The 19,999-nt window shown below is 38.1% G+C and overlaps 1 protein-coding gene and 1 long non-coding RNA gene across 8 annotated transcripts in view; both read left to right on the top strand.

The window, feature by feature from the left end:
• Positions 1–7,035, top strand: part of LOC136244336 (uncharacterized) — a 33,117-nt gene extending 26,082 nt beyond the window's left edge. For both annotated transcript variants that reach the window (XM_066035914.1, XM_066035913.1), the window contains exons 2-4: positions 334–2,399; positions 3,308–3,365; positions 6,439–7,035. In XM_066035914.1, the coding sequence (XP_065891986.1) occupies positions 334–2,399; positions 3,308–3,365; positions 6,439–6,758 (2,444 nt within the window). In that variant the 3' untranslated portion in view covers positions 6,759–7,035. The remainder of the gene's footprint in view (positions 1–333; positions 2,400–3,307; positions 3,366–6,438) is intronic.
• Positions 7,036–16,795: 9,760 nt separating this feature from the next.
• LOC136244228 (uncharacterized) lies at positions 16,796–19,999 on the top strand. 6 transcript variants are annotated; one of them, XR_010695097.1, is made up of 13 exons: positions 16,802–17,201; positions 17,252–17,295; positions 17,371–17,467; positions 17,722–17,954; positions 18,375–18,455; positions 18,846–18,929; positions 18,985–19,048; positions 19,106–19,172; positions 19,227–19,417; positions 19,469–19,547; positions 19,599–19,668; positions 19,724–19,808; positions 19,863–19,999. It is a non-coding gene; the product is annotated as an uncharacterized lncRNA (long non-coding RNA). The 6 variants fall into 6 exon arrangements; XR_010695096.1 differs by having other exon boundaries at positions 16,803–17,295; positions 19,227–19,296; positions 19,348–19,417; XR_010695095.1 differs by having other exon boundaries at positions 16,798–17,295; positions 18,375–18,781.

Genomic DNA, 19,999 nt, shown 5'->3' with positions numbered 1-19,999 from the left:
TGAAAAAAGTTGTGAAACCAATAATCAAAAATGATGTTACATAATTGCTACCATTTCATGGTCACCACTTTTGATTTCACAACTTTCAAACTTTTGAAGGCTGCAGCCCTTTTATACAGCTTCGCTATTTTTACTTGGATCTTGTTTTAGCTGAAAACGATGTTACACTACAATAAGACACTCACAAACACAAGCATGAAAATAATTTTCAATAATGTAAGTGTACAACCACAGCCCCTTGTTGGAATGTGTTTGGTTATAAGTAATAGTTAGTGATGTTTTGTTCTATAAGACATGTGTCGTAAGCAATTGTTTTGTTTCATTGGATTTTAGTGAGAGAAGAAATGATTGACAAGCTTCAACAAGCAAAGGCTAATGGCTCAACTTTAAAACTGTCATACACTACTATTGCGATCACTGGATCAGCTAGATCAGGAAAAACAAGTTTCCTTAACTTGCTTAATAAAAGAAAATTCATATCACATCACCACAGTACTGGGGTGGTAGAATCTGAACATGTTTTGACAGTAAAACAAGCTGGGATGGTTGAATCAGGCAGCAAATCAAAATGGGTAGAATTAGATCACAAGAATATGCTAGCACAGCTTAACAAACTGTTGTCAAATGTGAGATTAGTAAGAAAAAAAAAGGAAAATACAACAATAAGTAAAACTGTCTCACTACCCAATCTACAGGATCCATTAGTATATCCAGATGCCACTACTTCAAAGGTATCCAGTAAAACTATGTCGTTAATCAATTTACAATCACCACCGAGTGGTCTAAATATCAAGAAACAGAAATGTGCAGTAGAAGATGATATTGCATCAACTTGGTCTTATAGGGTACCATCATTAGGTGAAGTGTGGAACATGATCAACCTTTTGGACACAGGCGGACAGCCTGAGTTTGTTAATCTCCTTCCAGCTGTTAGCAGTTCAATATCCCTCACCTTCATTGTCCTAAACATGGAAGGAGGAGTAAAAGCTTTAGATGAGCAAGTATTGGTTGTTCACAGTGAATATGGAAAACAGTCATTTGAGCCTTATCATTTAGGCCTGACCAACCTGGATCTTGTTAAGCTCCTCATGGCATCCTCTAAGAATTCTGGTTTAAGAACTTCACTACCAATCCAACCATCACACAAAGGTGTAGAAAGTGATAACACATATCAGTGTTATGTGGGCACTCATGCAGACAAAGTTAAGGCAACAGAGATCCAGGAAATTGATAGAAAATTAGAGTCTGTTGCCCTTGAGATGAAATGTGGGGAATGTTTATGGGAACAAAACGAAAAAGTACTATTTACAGTAGATAACACAACAGCAGGCAGAGATAGCGAAGATCACAATGCTGAATTAATTCGTGGTAACATTCAAAAGCTTGTAGAGAAAAGAGATGTTTATGATGTACCTATTGGTTGGCTTATATTATTGCTTGAAATACAGAGACTCTGTGCTGAAAGAAATGTTAGCTTTATATTATGTGGTGAAGCATGTTTTATATGCACACAAGGAAATCTGTGTCGAGACAACAGTGAAGTTCTAAGTGCTTTATTGTTCTTCCATATCATGGGAATTCTATTTTACTATCATGATGTTCCTGGCATGTGCAAATATGTCATTGTTGACCACCAGTGGTTGTTCAATAAACTGACTAGTCTTGTAAAAGTTTCTTTTCCAAGCAGTGGCTTTAATCAAAAAGCTGTCAACCAACTTAAAAATGAAGGGTTGTTTACCAAGTCACTAATTCACCAAATACAATTAGAAAAAGACATTGACACAGAATACTTTATTGCTTTGTTGGTTTATTTGAAAATTATTGCTCCAATTGACCAAGAGAAATATTTCATGCCGTGTGTATTACCAAGATACAATTTTCAACAAAGTGGTCATAACATTCTTGACAAGTATGGTCATCTTCAGTATGAGCCACTGTGTGTTCAGTTTTCACATTGTCCTCTACCTCAAGGATTCTTCTGTTGCTTGGCTGTACAAGTTTTGCAAAACTTACCAAAAAATTGGCAAATTCCTCTACAGTACACCAAGCAGAAACACCATACCTATAGCAACCTGATAAGTTTTCATACATCAGACACTGGTCATTCCGTGTCATTTATTGACAGAATTGGGTACCTTGAAGTTCAGATAAGACACATAAAGCAATTCTCTCCTGTTCACTACAAAATTTGGGGAATTCTTGTCACTGCTTTGGAGATAGTATGCAGTCGGCTCCAGTATGATAGTAACCTGTTGCAGTTTGGCTTTCTGTGTAGCTGCAGTGATACAAATGCAAAACATTTAGCAATTTTACCCAAACAGCTTGTTACTCTTCCACAATGGATACAGTGTAATTACAACAAAATGGAATTGACAGCTTCTCACCTGGTGTGGCTTCAGGTAAAGTTACGTGATTGTGTATGCATGTTATCTTGTAGTCTGTAATTTGCTTATTTTCATTGTATAATTAAATTTTGTATGCAAAATTATCCAATCTTTTACACATTTTATTGCATAAGTAACCAAGAGTTAGTGATAGAGAAGAGTTGTTTAACAAATAGTTCTGCCCCTTTATTATTAATTAACTCTTGGTACAGTATAATCTATATAACTGAGTTAATAGCCAAAGACTCCAAGTATTAACTGTGTGGCTTACTGCCTTTAGCTATTAGCTTTAAACTGACACCTATCAAGCTTTAAAGAATGTAATGTAGGTAAATCATTTTTACTATTATACATACAGACTAAGATAGTCTAGTAGAGCAGTCACAAAATAAATTTGTTCAATGTAAACTTTTGCACGAAACAAAATAAAGCAAATTTTGGTAGTTAGTAATTATTGGTAACAAACAATCTCTAAAATGATTTATTTGGTATACTGCAGTTGGCATTGTACAAATAGTTATCTGTATGTATGCAGGTGTTGTTCATTACCGGCATGGTCAGTGTAAAAGACCCTGTATATATAGAATCTTAATGTACTGTTTATTTTAAAAGTACAGCACTTCATAGCACATATTATGGCTTAATTACAGTAGTTCTTAACAGCATCGGCACGAGGATTCTGTAAATAATAACAATGTTATAGCAAATTGAAATAAAATTTCTACTAGTTTTGGGTTTAGGACCATTTGCTGCCAAGAAATTAATTTGACGTTCCCATTTGTGTTGTATGATTAATTCATATGATTTCAATGCAGATCAGTGTAATACCTACATTGGGGCTGACGTGAATGTTTAGTATCAATTCGTAATTTCAAGTTCTTTATCTTGTGTTAGTGTCATTTGCATTATTTTTAATTTATTAGCCTCACAGTATACCAAGTTGTTCACCTAAAAGTGTTCACAAGCATAGCAACCAAGGAGGTTAGTTAGTACAATTGTTTATGTACACTGTTAATGCATGGTTTGTTGCTAAATCATAATTTATAATTACCTACCAAAATGTCCACATATAACTACATGGCTTACTAACAATTTTTTCCACCACTGTAGTTATGTACCAGACTGAGATACATTAACAAAGCAGTCACATAAAGTAAACTACTTTATCATCGTACAAAAATTTGAGCACTAAATTTTATCATGAATTTAAGATGAAAGGATAAAGAATTTTTCACACAGTTGCATGTTTCTTATGGAGTCATTCCTTGCAGTAGTTCTGTTTAGTAAAGATGAGGAAGGTTTTGGCATGGAATATGATAAATTATCACCCAAACACCTACCTTAATTTCCCCATCAAAATGAAATTGCAGTATTGTTAGGTCAAATCAAGCCCAAAAGATTGACTCAAATACTTTTGTTAAGTTGTTACAGAACTTTAAAAAAATTATGTAACAGAATTTTTTTTCCTGCCTAATGCATTCAGTCAAGAAACTGGCTGCAGCTATACCCCTACTTCTTTCACAGAAGCACTTGAAATATCAATTATTGGCATATACAATACAATGTGTGCACCAGCAAGACAGACTATAGATTATAGTGATTTGTATAATTTGTATTTGGGATATTTGCTTCTTTTTTTTTTACTAATTGAGCACTACATACTACTCCAATCCAACTACTTTTTATTGGAGTACTATATGACCTACCCTTGTTGAAAATTCCTAGTTTATTTTCATATATGTACTTGTATATATGTGACCGGATCTGCGAAAACCCAATATAATGGTGCAAGCCTAAATTTTCAGTATAGGCTATTGATTGCAATGTAGTAATTTTGCTAAAAAATAGCGCTTGCAGATTTTGATAGCGACTTCGGGTGACAAATAGCATGGAAGTGAAAAGAAAGATTGGTGGCAGTGTCAAACCAGAAGTTAACCGGAAGTTGATTATGTGATGAGTGAGAAGCTAAAAGACAAAAATAAAAACGCACAATAGTTTGTACTGTTTTGTATAGTGTATCATGAAAGTATTAAAGCTCTAGTGTGTAAACTGTAAGACTAGTTCTAGTTTAAAAGGAAAAATCATAACTCGCATTTTACAGCAAATTAACAGTTGGGTTTGGAATAAAATGTTCTCTAGTGTTAGCTTATATCCAGCAAGAAAGTACAGTATATTTGCTCAAACCATTTGTGAGTTATGGTAATTTCATGGGAACCGTATATGAACTGTACAGAGCACCCTTAACACTGTTGACAGCTGCTTGTAACAGAGAACTGTAGCATTAATTAGTAGAAGCAAGCCATCACTCCACTTGTATCAACAGTTATGCATTCAAAATTAATTTTCAGGTGGCGATGGATTGGTAGCATTACCAGCGCAGGTGCATGTAATAAACATGAAAAGAGTTTAAGTAAACCTGAGAAGGGTCTAAAGAACCTAGACACCTCCAAAACCCATCAAGTCCACAGAGTCTAATTATCAATTTAAAAATAAAATCACGGGGATCAATAAAAACTTATTTAAATAATTGACATGATGGAATATTAGAAAATATTCTCTTTATTTAAACAATTGACATGATGGAATATTACAGCTATTTGGAAAATATCCTCTCCTTCGCTTTAACTTGACTAAATTTGGTTGTGCTGTGTAATATTCCATCAACTAAAAAGTTTGTTGCAATAGTGGAAACTGATATATGTGACTGTCGTAGTGAAAACCCGTCTAGTTTGCACAAGCATGCGTATTGAGAAAAACAAAATTTAAAAAAATTAGTGAAATTACACAGTCATGTTACAAAGAAAATTTTATGCAAGTTTTAATCATGCCATTACTCATGAAAGGAAGTGTTAAATCGATTAAACCTCTATTCACCTACTCATGGGAAGTTCAAAAATCTTTGTTTCATTTTTGTAGCGCCAATGGTTTGCGTGTCACATGCGTTTGTTTACAATGTGGTAGACATAAACAAACTCGACGCCGTTTCTTCAATAAAACCACCTTCATATGCCTATGCGCAAGTGACTGCAGAGCTAAAACTATAGCTGATCTGCCAATCCATAGTGAACACTGTAAGCCAAATCCCAACTTTGTAGACTTATCCAAACGGAAATTATGGCTGCTAATGCAAGCGCCTGTAGTTTATTTTTAGTATAGTCACGTGCACTGTACAAATCAATTTCCTTGCTTTGCCTACTTTCTAGTGCTGTAATTCCAAAACTACTCACCATAATCGACTGAAATTTTGGTGAACCATTCCTTGGACTATACCGATAATGCTGAGAAAATAAAAGGAAATTCAGGAGTTGTGCGAACTAGACAGGTTTTCACTGAGGTGGTCACATATTGAACCACCATGAAAATTATACAGTGTAAAAGTCTGTAATTTTAATGCACTAAAATTATATGGTTTTTAGTTGTGTTTAGTGAACTCTGTGGTGTAAAGTGTACATGTTGATGCCTAAATATTTCACTTTGTATGATATCTGTATGGCAAACTGAAGTGGAGAAATGTTCTAACTATTTGGATATTGGTTAGTTGGTCCTAATAAAATTGTGCAGTTCTTTAGGTATGCACCACTTTGTCAAGTGATAATCAGGAGGATATTCTTGAATAAGATATGAATATTTTTTCTCTCACGCACCAGAAGGCAATGCAATAGAACGCTTCACTTCTATACCAAACAACATGCATTAGCTGTTTGTATATAGTACTGCAAAAGCATATATGTCATAATACAACAACATATGTGACCGGGCCTGTGAAAATAGGGCATGTGGGCACATAAAATTTTCAAACTTCTATTGTCCATAACTTAGTGCCATTATGTTATGGCTTTGAAATTTTAGACAGCAATTAATTGGCTTTATAATACAAGTTGAAGAATGCAAATATTTTATTTCAGTATTGAGGTATGTCCTGTTGTGTGACAGGGTGTAGTTTGTGTCCACAATGCCAGGCCGATCACTTATCTATAAATGTTTATTGATGTCAAGAATTTTAAGTGATATAGCTATTATCTTCCTTTACATACATTGATTATCATATGCATAGAATGTTCATTGGAGCCACATGCTGCTGCTCTGAAGATTTGCAAGAAATATTATCCTGAACTGACATCAGTTCTTTTCACTACTGACCTCTCACCATATTTTGTTTCAAAAGAAATCATCTCCATTGATGATGAAGAGAACATTGATAATGCTCCTACTATGAAGAGTAAAGCAAAGATTCTTCTGAGAATAGTATTCAATCATCTTGAAGGTGGTTCAACTAAGAGTTTCACAGATATGCTTGATATTATGGAGCAACATGGAACCAAGGCCATCACTGACCTTGCAAGTAAAATAAAATGTGATTTACATATTTCTTAAGATGCAACACTAATAAAAGAATTTACAGTAGAATATTACAACAGTGTGACAGATACATAACTCGTAGTTGATCTTACACAAACACATACACATGCACATTATATTTAATCATGTAGTTTTTTAACTGTAACTTATCTAAGCACACAAGCAATTGTAGCACAACTTTGCTGTATTTGTAGTTGACAAGCTGATTCATAATGAGTCGGTACAATTAATTAGGTCAACATTGTACATTTGTTTTATAAACAATACATGGATAAATGTTAATGGTTACTTAGCTATGATGTGTGGGGGCATAGCCAATGGGGGTTTCCAACTGTGATAGTAAGTCACACATGCTGAGGGCACAGTCCACAAATGCTAACAGATGTTAAATGTTAAAATGGTTCAAGATTGTAGTGACATGTAGGCATTCTGGTATCCAAGTTTTTTAATATGCAAGTAGAAGAAAAAATTAGTAAGTTTGATTAGGGATCAAAGAAATAATTATAAACTATTAAGGAAGGTCACACCTGAAGATAATACTAGTGGACATTTAATCCCTATTTCAGTCAAATTTCAAATTCCTAATTGTAGTAGTTAACATTATCTAATCCAAAACAGCCAAGCTGTAAAAAAAGTGTGCGGCCCTCAGAAAGGCTATGGTGAAAAAAGATGTGAAATCCAAGGTGGCGGCCAAGAAATGGCTGTGATGGTAGGTTAATGGCAAAAATTTTAATAATGACAATTCAGGTAAATTTTGTGAAGTGGCACAAAAATTCACCTGAATTGTCGTTATTAAAATTTTTACCATTAACCTACCATCACAGCCATTTCTTGGCCGCCACCTTGGATTTCACATCTTTTTTCACCATAGCCTTTCTGAGGGCCGCACACTTTTTTTACAGCTTGGCTGTTTTGGATTAGATTTCATTTCTTTTTGTATTTGTATACCCCAAATCCGGCCTATGGCCAGCTTTGGGACTTTTTTAACCTATGTTTTTCTTACTACAGGAAGAAGAAAAGATGAAGTAGATATACTTTAAATATCTTATCAGTAAATGTACAAATTATATATATAATACATATGTGACCGGATTTGCGAAAAGGGGTCTTCCGCACACATCCAATTTGCCAACTTTGACAATTGATAACTTCAGATTGGAAAGAGCTATTGCCTTGAAATTTGGGCAGTGGTGATTTCTTTGCAGCTGAACTCTCTACATGATGGTTTCTTTGTAGCTGAACTCTCTACAAGGTAATTTCTTCTAGCTGATCTCTCTACAGGGAGATTCTTTTGTAGCTGAACTATCTACAAGGTAACTTCTTCTAGCTGATCTCTCTACAGGGTGATTTGTTTGTAGCTGAATTCTGTACAGGTGATTTGTTTGCAGCTGAGCTCTTTACAAAATTGTTTCTTTGTAGCTGAACTCTCTACAAAGTAACTTCTTCTAACTGATCTTTCTACAGGGTGATTTGTTTGTAGCTGAACTATCTACAAGGTAATTTCTTCTAGCTGATCTCTCTACACTAGGGTGATTTGTTTGTAGCTGAATTCTGTACAGGTGATTTGTTTGCAGCTGAGCTCTTTACAGAATGGTTTCTTTGTAGCTGAACTCTCTACAAGGTAACTTTTCTAGCTGATGTCTCTACAAGGTGACTAGTTTGTAGCTGAACTTTCTACATGGTGGTTTCTTTGTAACTGAACTTTCTACAAGGTGACTTCTTCTAGCTGATCTTTCAATAGGGTGATTTGTTTGTAGCTTCACTCTCTACAAGGTAACTTCTTCTAGCTGATCTCTCTACAGGGAGATTTGTTTGTAGCTGAACTCTCTACAGGTGATTTGTTTGTAGCTGAATTCTGTACAGGTGATTTGTTTGCAGCTGAGCTCTTTACAGAATGGTTTCTTTGTAGCTGAACTCTCTAAAAAGTAACTTCTTCTCACTGATCTTTCTACAGGGCAATTTGTTTCTGGCAGAATTTTCTACAGGGTGATTTCTTTGCAGCTGAACTCTCTACATGATGGTTTCTTTGTAGCTGAACTCTCTACAAGGTAATTTCTTCTAGCTGATCTCTCTACAGGGAGATTTGTTTGTAGCTGAATTCTTTACAGGTGATTTGTTTGCAGCTGAGCTCTTTACAGAATGGTTTCTTTGTAGCTGAACTCTCTACAAGGTAATTTCTTCTAACTGATCTCTCTACAGGGAGATTTGTTTGTAGCTGAACTATCTACCAGGTAACTTCTTCTAGCTGATCTCTCTACAGGATGATTTGTTCATAGCTGAATTCTGTACAGGTGATTTGTTTGCAGCTGAGCTCTTTATAGAATGGTTTCTTTGTAGCTGAACTCTCTACAAGGTAACTTTTCTAGCTGATGTCTCTACAAGGTAGCTAGTTTGTAGCTGAACTCTCTACATGGTGGTTTCTTTGTAACTGAACTTTCTACAAGGTGACTTCTTCTAGCTGATCTTTCAATAGGATGATTTGTTTGTAGCTTCACTCTCTACAAGGTAACTTCTTCTAGCTGATCTCTCTACAGGGAGATTTGTTTGTAACAGTGTGATTTGTTTGAAGCTGAACTCTCTACAAGGTAACTTCTTCTAGCTGATCTCTCTACAGGGAGATTTGTTTGTAGCTGAACTCTCTACATGATGGTTTCTTTGTAGCTGAACTCTCTACAAGTAACTTCTTCTAGCTAATCTCTCTACAGGGAGATTTGTTTGTAGCTGAACTCTCTACATGATAGTTTCTTTGTAGCTGAACTCTCTGCAAGGTAACTTCTTCTATTGATCTCTCCACGGGACGATTTGTTTGTAGCTGAACTCTCTACATGGTGGTTTCTTTGTAGCTGAACTCTACAAGGTGATTTTTTCTAGCTGAACTATCTCTTTCCATAGTTGCATGAACTCCCTACAAGGTAACTTCTTCTAGCTGATCTCTCTACAGGGTGACTTGTGTGTAGCTGAACTCTATACAGGTTTCTTATTTCTAGCTGATCTCTTGAATTCTCTTCAGGGTGACTGCTCTATTAGGATGACTGCTCTATTAGAGTATCTCGATCTCGCACTTGCTGCACCAAGTTGGATTTCGTGTTATAACTCCGTGGCTTTAAGTCTGATTCTTCTACACCATTGATGAGCCTTTCTAAGATGATTACTCCATCTGTACAACGATTTTCAAAGCATTACCCCAAGCGGTTTATCTGGTAGGCGTGGCAAGCAGTCGTTTTTTTATTAGCTGATCTCGATTGCGTAATTGTTACACACTGTTGGTTTTTTCGTTGTATCTTCCTGGTTTTTAGCTCGATTTCTTTTAAACCACAAAAGGTTTGAGGTTCAATAGTTAACCTATTCACCCACCGATTTTCAGCTTCTTCCCATACGCGGTTTACCCTGTAGGCGTGACAACATATTGGTGTTATGTTTCGTGAATAATCGCTCATAACTCTTTGCCTGTTTATCGTATTCCAGCCAAAGTTGGTACCGAGATGCGCCTTTATATCCCCCTTCTGTGTGCCAAATTTCAAGGCAATCGGATATGGCGTTCGCGTTTTATAGCAGTTTTTGTAAGTGTGCGACAAGAAAAAGAAAAATAAGAAGAAAAAAAAAACGAAGAAACTGAGCCAATTTTTGAAGTCGCATATCTCGGGAACGCGCGAAGCGATTTCGCTCAAATTTGGAATGTGGAGTGCTGCAGTTGGAGGGCATGTCGACAGCAAAAATCGTCTTGTTTCATCAAGGAAGCACAGAGCTACGGAGGTGCGAAAATTGCGTTTTCTTTCTTCCTGTCAATATACTCACGGGTGTTACGCGCCGGCTTCTTGGGCCGCACGACACACTACCGTGTGTCTTGATTATGACTGATGAAAACACATATAGCTTCCACATGAGAAGAAAGAATGGCACCAGACTTATTGTTTTTATCTGAACATGTACCCCAACTATCAACTACTGAAATAGTGAAGTGCCCATTATGTTTCAGTTATGATGTTACAAATGAAGTATACTATGAGAAACACCTCTTGATGTGTAGAACGGATAACTCATGTTACATATTGTTGTAATAGAAAGGTTTTCACAGAGCAACTTTAATGACTGATTTCAAGCGGACTGACAAATTGTACAACAATATGCTCTTTTATAGACTACAATTCTAGAAGTCTGGAGATAGTTCCAGAATAAGAACAATAAACAACATAATAATTAGCTGTAGTCTAATTACACAATAATTAGTCAATTCAACAGTTAAAAGTCAATTTACTCCACAACACTCCCACTTAAATTGACTTGACACTGGGTAAGGTATTCAGTCCCATCTCCAGCTGAAAATGTTCGAATCTGTCACACGAGAGAGGTTTTAACACATCTACCACCATTTGTTCTTTTGGACAATAAATCAATTCAGTACATCCATTACTTGGAGCTTCTTTCACAAAGTGAAACTTAACATCAGTATGCTTAGTTCTTTGCTTAACTGCAGTAAGGTGAGCTTCAGTGGAACAGGAGTTAAATTTTGACATAGCTCCCACTGCTTGGGCAATGTTAGGTCTTGTTGCAGTGGCTGCATATAGCAGACTGCCCACCATGGACTGATAAATTACTTGGTCAACAGACTTACTGACTCCATCATCCTTAACTAATTTAACACTGATATCAGCTGGTGTTGTGAATGGTTTGGCTTCACTTAGCCCATACTTATCCAGAAGCGTTAGGATGTACAGCCTTTGGTGCATCCACATGCTAGTCTTCTCCTCATCATACTCTACTGTTTCATTACTACCACGCTTAGTCTTAAAGATCCATTTACATCCAACTGGCTTTCTTCCACTGGGCAACTCTACTAGTTCCCATGTGTTGTTTTCTGTCAGTGACTGGAACTCTGAATCGGCTGCCTCTTGCCACTTCTTAGAAAGCCTACTCCGTAGAGCTTCTTCAATACTCTGAGGATCTTCTGCTTGGCTTTCACCTAACAATGCCATGTGTGTGTACTCATCAATGCCATACCTTACTGGTGGACGTCTCTGTCTTGCAGGATACCGATGATGACCTTGATCTTGATCATCGGGTTGTTGTACAACTGACTCCTCTCCCTCAGGAATCACATCATCATTGAAACAATCCAAATTCTTGTTGATACCTCGGTCATTTTGGAAATCAGCCTCATTGAATATGACATCTCGACGTATGATCACTTTCGATGTGCTTTCATCAATCAAGCGGTACAGTAGACCCTCGGTTATCCGAACCTCTTTGTTCTCAGGAAATGATAAAAGTGTTCGGATAAGTGAATAGTTCGGATAATTGAAGCCCATACATTTATATACAGAGCTCCGTTGAAATACTCTAATAGAACGCACACCTATACTCAAAATACTCTAATAGAACAGTCATTTTCAATTCCGGATAATCGAGGTTCCGGATAAACGGGGGCCGGATAACCGAGGGTCTACTGTATCCCTTTGTTTGAAGACTGTATCCAACAAAACGTAACCTTTCAGCCTTCTTGCTCAGCTTTCCATTTCTGTTACTGTCAGGAACATACGCGTAAGCCACACAACCAAACACTCTAAGATGTGCAAGATTTGGCTTACGACCGTACCATCTTTCATAGGGTGTCATCTTCTTCAGAGATCTGGTAGCTCTTCTGTTTCTCAGGTAGGCTGCAGTAGCCACAGCTTCCGCCCAGTATTTCTCTGAAAGTCCTGCTTGAGCCATCATAGTACGTGCAGACTCCATCAGGGTGCGGTTCAGCCTCTCAGCAACACCATTTTGAGCAGGTGAATATGGAGCTGAAAGCTCGTGGTGTATTCCTTTAGCTCGTAGGTATTCTTCAAACTCCTTTGAGAGGTACTCTCCACCATTATCTGAACGCAAGGTTCCAATTAAATTACCACACTCATTAGTAGTACAGAGCTCAAACTCCTTGAACTTGTCAAACACCTCTGATTTATTCTTCATACAATAAACCCTACAACATCTTGTGTAATCATCAATGAAGGTAACAAAGTACCTTCTACCTCCAATTGATACAGTAGGCATAGGCCCACATACATCACTATGCACACACTGTAACTTTCTTACCGAGCGAATCTCTCCCACTGACTTAAAAGGTATCTTAGCCATCTTCCCTTCCACACACTTTTCACAAAAAGAAAGATCTTCAGCCTTGGGAATCTTCATTCCCATCACCATGTTATGGGTAAGCATCTCTTTCAGTTGACCTCCATTCAAGTGACCCAAACGCTGGTGCCAAAGGTCAGCAGTGTTTCCAGATTGAGGTCTTGATACTACAGTCACATGGTCCTGAGCAACAGTGTGGCAGTCTAGATAGTACAATTTGCTAGCAACTGTTCCCATTCCTAACAGCTTGCCACTCTTCCCATGAATCCAGCACTTGGCTTCTCCAAATTTGACAACGTTTCCCTTTGTGGCAGCTGCTCTAACTGAGAACAAATTACATTTCAAATTAGGTACATACAGAGCATCATACATAGTAATCCTCTTAGGACTACATGAGCTAAGAACCATAGAGAGGTGGACGTTTCCTCTTCCAAAGGCCTCTACCGTTCGGCCATCCCCTAGACAAACCATTTGGGGCTTGTCGAACTCTACATAATCAACCAGTGCTTCTTTTACTGGTGTCATATGGCTTGATGCTGCAGAGTCAACTATCCACCTCCCAGGTTCACATGAACTAGATGACGCTCCAAATGCTCCATCATCAGTGTCACAATCGGAGTGAGATCCCACAGACTCAGTACTAACGGGCTTTGCCTTGTGCTTAGGCCTGGAACTCTGCTGATTTCTCGGACAATCCCTACAGAAGTGACCAGTTTCTCCACACAAAAAACATACCTTCTTCTGGCTATGTTTTCTGCCCTCATCAGACTGTTTTCCAAGTAGTGCTCGCCCTGTGCTACCTCCTGTAGCTACACTTCCACCTGTCAGTCCCTTCAGCCTCTGCTCCTCTCTGATTAGAGCCTGTTGAGCATAGCCAAGAGTAACTGTGTCTCTGGCCTCCAGAGCTGTCACCAGGGTGGAATAAGTAGCAGGTAGGCTCCCTAGGAGCGTCACTATCTGGTCTTCCTCTGTTATTGGAGCATTGATAGCTGCTAGTCTGTCCGTCAACTCCTTCATTCTCTTGATGTGTTCCTCAACAGAAGTTCCTTCCTCCATCTCCATGCGAAAGTACTGCTTCTTCAGCATTAACTTGTTCACGAGCGTCTCACGCTCGAAATGGTTCCGTAAGGCCGTCCATGCTGCTACTGGACCTTCGCACGAAGTTACTAGGTAGAGTTGCGACGAGCCTATCGCCATTACAATTGTTGAGAAAGCTTTCTGGGATCTCTTGTTGTAGTCCGCTTGCTGCTGGGCGTTTGCTTCATCCTGTAGAGCCTCCGTTCCGTTGACCAGCCCCCACAGCCCTCTCGCCAGCAGAAGATGCTTCATCTGGAATTTCCACGTCGGCCAGTTCGACGAATCCAGCTTGTCTATCGACCACCTGTCGACTTCAGCCATCGTTCTGCCAGTCCCAAGCGCTGTAAGCCAGAGCCAAGGTCAAAGGTCACGAGGGTAGCGCGTCTCTCTCTCGTCTGCTCCAGACGAATTGCTTGAAGCCTTGCCTTCCTCTTCCAGTCGAGGCGTCAGTCTTCAAAGCCAATAAACGCAGCAAGACGCTCTGGGCCCATAACCTGTTGTAATAGAAAGGTTTTCACAGAGCAACTTTAATGACTGATTTCAAGCGGACTGACAAATTGTACAACAATATGCTCTTTTATAGACTACAATTCTAGAAGTCTGGAGATAGTTCCAGAATAAGAACAATAAACAACATAATAATTAGCTGTAGTCTAATTACACAATAATTAGTCAATTCAACAGTTAAAAGTCAATTTACTCCACAACACATATGGAAGTCATCAAGTGTACTGTGTGCTACCACGAATCAACACCTTGGGCTGTCAGCAAAGATAAATGCATGGGACACCAAGGAGGACACAGATATGTCCATGAAGCATGCATGCATTCTACGTAGCTACTGCACTATGGCTGAAGTGATGTTGAGTGGTGAAAAAATCAAACCCATGGCTAGGGACCCGCCGATTATGCTAGCATAATTATGAGCATAATATGTGCCTGAAAGCATTGAGCATAATGCTAGCATAATAGGCAGAAAACTTGTGCAATGCTATAAATTCTTGCTTATCAAAATACATATCCGACAAAAAGATCGATATACTCTAATAGAACAATCGGTAACTCTAATAAAATTATCAGGTAGCTGACTGTTCTATTAGAGTATATCGATCTTTTCTGTGACATGTATTTTGATAAGCAAGGATTTACAGTCTGTGCTTCAACCACTTACTGCTTTTCCATAAAATACAAAGTTATTAGAAAAACATGGGAACTGAGGTAAAAATATTGAGCATAATTTGAGCATAATAGGTAAATATTGAGCATTCATTTAAGCATAACAGGTAAATTTTTGAGCAGTGCAGCATAGCATAATAGGTAAAATAATGAGCATAATCGGCGGGTCCCTACCCATGGCCTTAGCCATTATCGAGTTACACTTGTCTAAAAGCATCAGTCAGGCAATCGATTAGTTAGTAGAAAATTCCACTGAATATTATTTTATTTTCATGGTAACATTCAGTGTACAATATAAGGGAAAATTATTGCTCGGACAGAATGGCCAATCAAAAGTAAATTTGATTGGCCATTTCTGAAATTGCATGGCCATAAGATAGAGGTGTACTATCCTAGTGTGCGAAGCACACCTCGCAGTGCAAAGCACAAGCCTTCTAGGGGGATCTGGGGGCATGCCCCCCCCCCCAGGAAATTTTTGAAAAAGGATCACTCTGAGATTGAATCTGAGACCACTTTCAGCTACTTATCACTGAACTTTATGCACATGCATTTTACAGAGAATTAATTGTTTATTAGTAATACATGTACAAAATTTGTGTTGCTGCATACATATTTTACAAAAAAAAAACTATGAATCAATGTATTGTACAGCCAGTTTGTAGACTTAGCTAGGCTAAATGCTTTGTTACAAGTGGTATTGAGCCAGTACAGATTGAATTATCAACTAGCTATTGCTAAAGTTTCTCTTGTGAATAGCAATAGATCAAAACTTACTCTCGAACTTTCCGTGTGCAGAACACTTTTATCACGTGACTTTCATTTCACTTTCTCCAGCCACTGCATCTCTACAGATTATAACCACGAAATGGCCATCTTATACTTAATATCGTACCTCCACTTCGCAAACATTACTTTCTTTTCTTCTCTTGGAAGGCGCCACTCGTGTAGTCAGTGTAGTGATCGCTTCTTCACAACATCGACAGTAACCCACAATCGATAATTTGGGTAAATACGAGGTGCAGTGCTCTAGCTCACGCATGCGCATCGAGTCGATGCTTCGCAATCTCTAATACAGAAAATTGCATTGTCTTTGCAACAACCGGCCATGCGCGGTTTGAGCATGCGCGTGTTTTGAATAATAAAATGCGTGCAATACAGGGTTTTGGTATTTGCTAACTAGTGATGATCCTACTATTCCTGGTATACTTGCCGTAAAAGTGTGTATAATTCCGGTTATACAATGATTTAACTGACGCGGAATTGAACGGCTTCGATACAGAAAATTGCATTGTCTTTGCAACTACCGGCCATGCGCGGTTTGAGCATGCGCGTGTTTTGAATAATAAAATGCGTGCAATACAGGGTTTTGGTATTTGCTAACTAGTGATGATCCTACCATTCCTGGTATACTTGCCGTAAAAGTGTGTATAATTCCGGTTATACAATGATTTAACTGACGCTGAATTGAACGGCTTCAATACCTGCGGACTGTTATACCCGGTATTGCGCGCGTTTTATTATTCAAAACACGCGCATGCTCAAACCGCGCATGGCCGGTTGTTGCAAAGACAATACAATTTTCTGTACCTGCGTCCGGTATTGCGCGCGTTTTATTATTCAAAACACGCGCATGCTCAAACCGCGCATGGCTGGTTGTTGCAAAGACAACGCAATTTTCTGTATACAGTTACCATACTGCGTGATAAAATTCATTAAACTTGTGATTGTTTAATCATCTGAGCTTCCCTGCACAGGAGATTGAAGGCCTTTATACGGTTGTTAATGAGTTACCGTTGATTATCCAAATCACGGGACAATTTCCGTATATCAAAACACGGCTACCCCGGTTCGCGATATACGGTAAATGATTTTGTACACGTGTGCTTAACCACAGGTATGACCAGCTGCACTAGAAAAAAATGGCGTGCTGAACAGAGCATGTGCTGGAGCGTTTACGGGTGTTCTGCTATGCGCAGTAACAAAAGAACGGATTGTATAAAGAAAGATGTGCCATCAAATCGACTGAACAGTGTTTTGTTTTTAGTAAGTTTTACATGAGCGAAGGACTACTGCACGAAGGAAGAATTGGTTGTAAGTACACAAGTCATCCAGGCCTATAGCTAGTCCTACGATTTACACAGCACTAGATGATTGCGCGACTCTAGGAAGTCTACTTTATTACATGGTGAGCATTTATTAGATAGTCTTTCTGTCTGATATGCACAGTGAACTAGTATTAACCAGAATTGTTTCCTTCTAGGTGCATCACAACTGTAAAGTATAAGACATGGCTAATCCAAGAAGAAAAAGATGGAATAAGAAAATGAAGAGCCCGAAACTACATAATGGACCATGATGTATGATGATATTTGTTCTGTTATTGTTCATGCTTGTATGGTCTTGTACACAAGGCATGTTTGTAGTGTATGAATGTGTTTCCCAACCAGCGATCAGCCTTGAGAGGTCTTGCTGTTGGACTTGTATTCATGTATCTGTGTTTCCTAACCAGCGATCAGTCTTGAGCGGTCTTGCTGGGGGGACATGTATGTAATGTCTGTGTTTTATATAGAAATCCTGCATGTAACAATATTATCATTGATATGATTTTTAGGACAACTGTACAAAACTCTATCAGTCAAATTGATGACCTATGTAGCAGCAAAGATACGTTTCACAAGATTTACCTCCGAAACTGATTAACTACCTTTTTGTACCGCAAGTGGTTAACAGTTTACATGGATGAAGAATATTGATGAAGTACGTATGGAGAGAGATGGCACACTACTAGCTATTTTTTATGTTGCTGTTATGTTGTGGCTGAATTTCAAGAAAGGTGATCACAAGGTACATAGTATTTTTGTGCAGTTAACTTGCATACACAAACTTTATTAATGGAACTACCTCTGGAGAAAAATAATGCAGCTTTGATAGTGAGGTGGTCTCAGTAAAGAGGTCATGAAGTACACCTTACTGACATGGCCACTATAATAATAATTTTTTTTGTAGTGCAGTAAATTCTGCTTTGTTTGACATCATTATTTAACTTATATAAATTAGAACATCTGTATGCTTACGTGCAGCTATCAATGTTATTCCCCATCTCCCCCAGTAAAGGACATTTTCAACATTATGAAGGGATTTTAATTTATTCCTGAGGGTACGGTACAGACATTAACTGAAGCCACTGCATTATTGTCAAACCCCTATTTGTATCTCCAAAATGTGAACGTATCTGTTTTGTTATCAACCATAATTCTGTTGTAGAATCACTTCTTCATTGTTTGGAATCACAGAGGATGGGAGCAGTAAACTACAGGCATAGCAACAGTTGTGAAAAAGTGGATTGTAAGTGTTGCTTAGTCTCATGTGGCTAGACTGCCTTCTGCCTCCTCTCTTTCTTTGTGGCATTGTATGTCAGCGAGATAGTGCCTGGTGAAGTATAGTGGTGACTTTCAACCAATATCCAGTGAAATTGATTCATTGGCTAGCTGTATGTTAGTATGGTGGACATAAACGCTACAGCAAAACTTGTAACAGAGCTGATACCATTGCTACATAGCATTTTCCCAGCAAGAATAGCAAGAAACTGTGGTAACCGTTTGCCTATGAATGCATTTTGTCAACAGTAATTCACCAGACCCTATCTTGCCGACCAATGACATCACAAAGAAGTAAGATAGTGGTTTGGCCATGCAAGAATAAGTGCTGTCATGCTTATCTAACTGTTTGTTATAGCCTATAAGTTTGTTTGTTTGGAGTAACTGAGGGTGGGGCAGTGAAATAATGCCAGAATAGAAATGGTTGTGAACAAGTGGAATTGTAAGTGTTCTCGTGCTATGTAACTGTTTTGTAATCGACCACAATTCTGTTGTAGAATATTTGGAGGAACTGAGAACAGAGCAGCAAAAGAGTGAAAACTATGATTACAGTTGTGAAATGTACGCAAGTGGTGGCATGATTATGTAACTGTGTTGTTATCGACCATAATTCTGTAGAATTAGTCTGTCGTTGTTTAAGTACAGGAGCAGTGGAATATTGAAGCTACAGGTAGAATAGTGAAATGTAAGTATACAGGTGTGCTCATCTCAACTGTTTTAATCTGCCATAAATGTGTAGCTCCTTTTTGTTTGAAATAACTGAACAGTGGAATAACAAAACTGCCAGTAGAATGGATTCTGTTGGAAATGCAAGTATTGGTGTGCTTATCTAACTGTTTTAATCTGCCATAATTTTGTAGTGCCTTTTTTGTGTGAAATAACTGATGAATGGAGCAGTAACTACTGGCAGAATAGTGAACAAGTGGTAACGTAAGTATAAGCGTGCTTATCTTAACTGTTTTAATTGCCGTATTTCTTTAGTCCGTTTTGTTTGAAATAACTGAGCAGTGGAATAACAAAACTTCCAGTAGAATAGATTCTGTTGTGAACAAGTGGAAATGTAAGTATCAGCGTGCTTATCTAACTGTTTTAATCTGCCATAATTCTGTAGTCCCTTTTTTGTTTGAAATAACTGACAAATGGTGCAGTAACTACAGGCAGAATAGTGAACAAGTGGAAATGTAAGCATTTGGTATGCTTAATTTAACTGTTTTGTAATCGACTAAAATTCTGTAGTCACTTTTGTTTGAAACAAATGAGGCTGGACAGGAGCAGTGAAATGATGACGGAGTAAAAAGCAGTTGGATAGTTTTTTGGAGAAGTAAGCAGTGGTGTTTTTGAAACTGTTTTGTCATCTGACATAATACCATTGCAGTATTGATCCCTTTGACCTCCTTGTTGAGTCACTGTGATGGTGGTGGTGGTAAAGAAACTGGAAAACAATTGATTTCATTAATAAATTTATGCACATGATCATATGAATATTTAATGATGCGCATTTATTCGAAACAA

Source organism: Dysidea avara, chromosome 14 (genome assembly GCF_963678975.1).
Source record: "Dysidea avara chromosome 14, odDysAvar1.4, whole genome shotgun sequence".
Lineage (NCBI taxonomy): Eukaryota > Metazoa > Porifera > Demospongiae > Dictyoceratida > Dysideidae > Dysidea > Dysidea avara.
The sequence above is the reverse complement of the archived record's forward strand: the minus strand, read 5'-3'. Positions and strand labels throughout refer to the sequence as shown.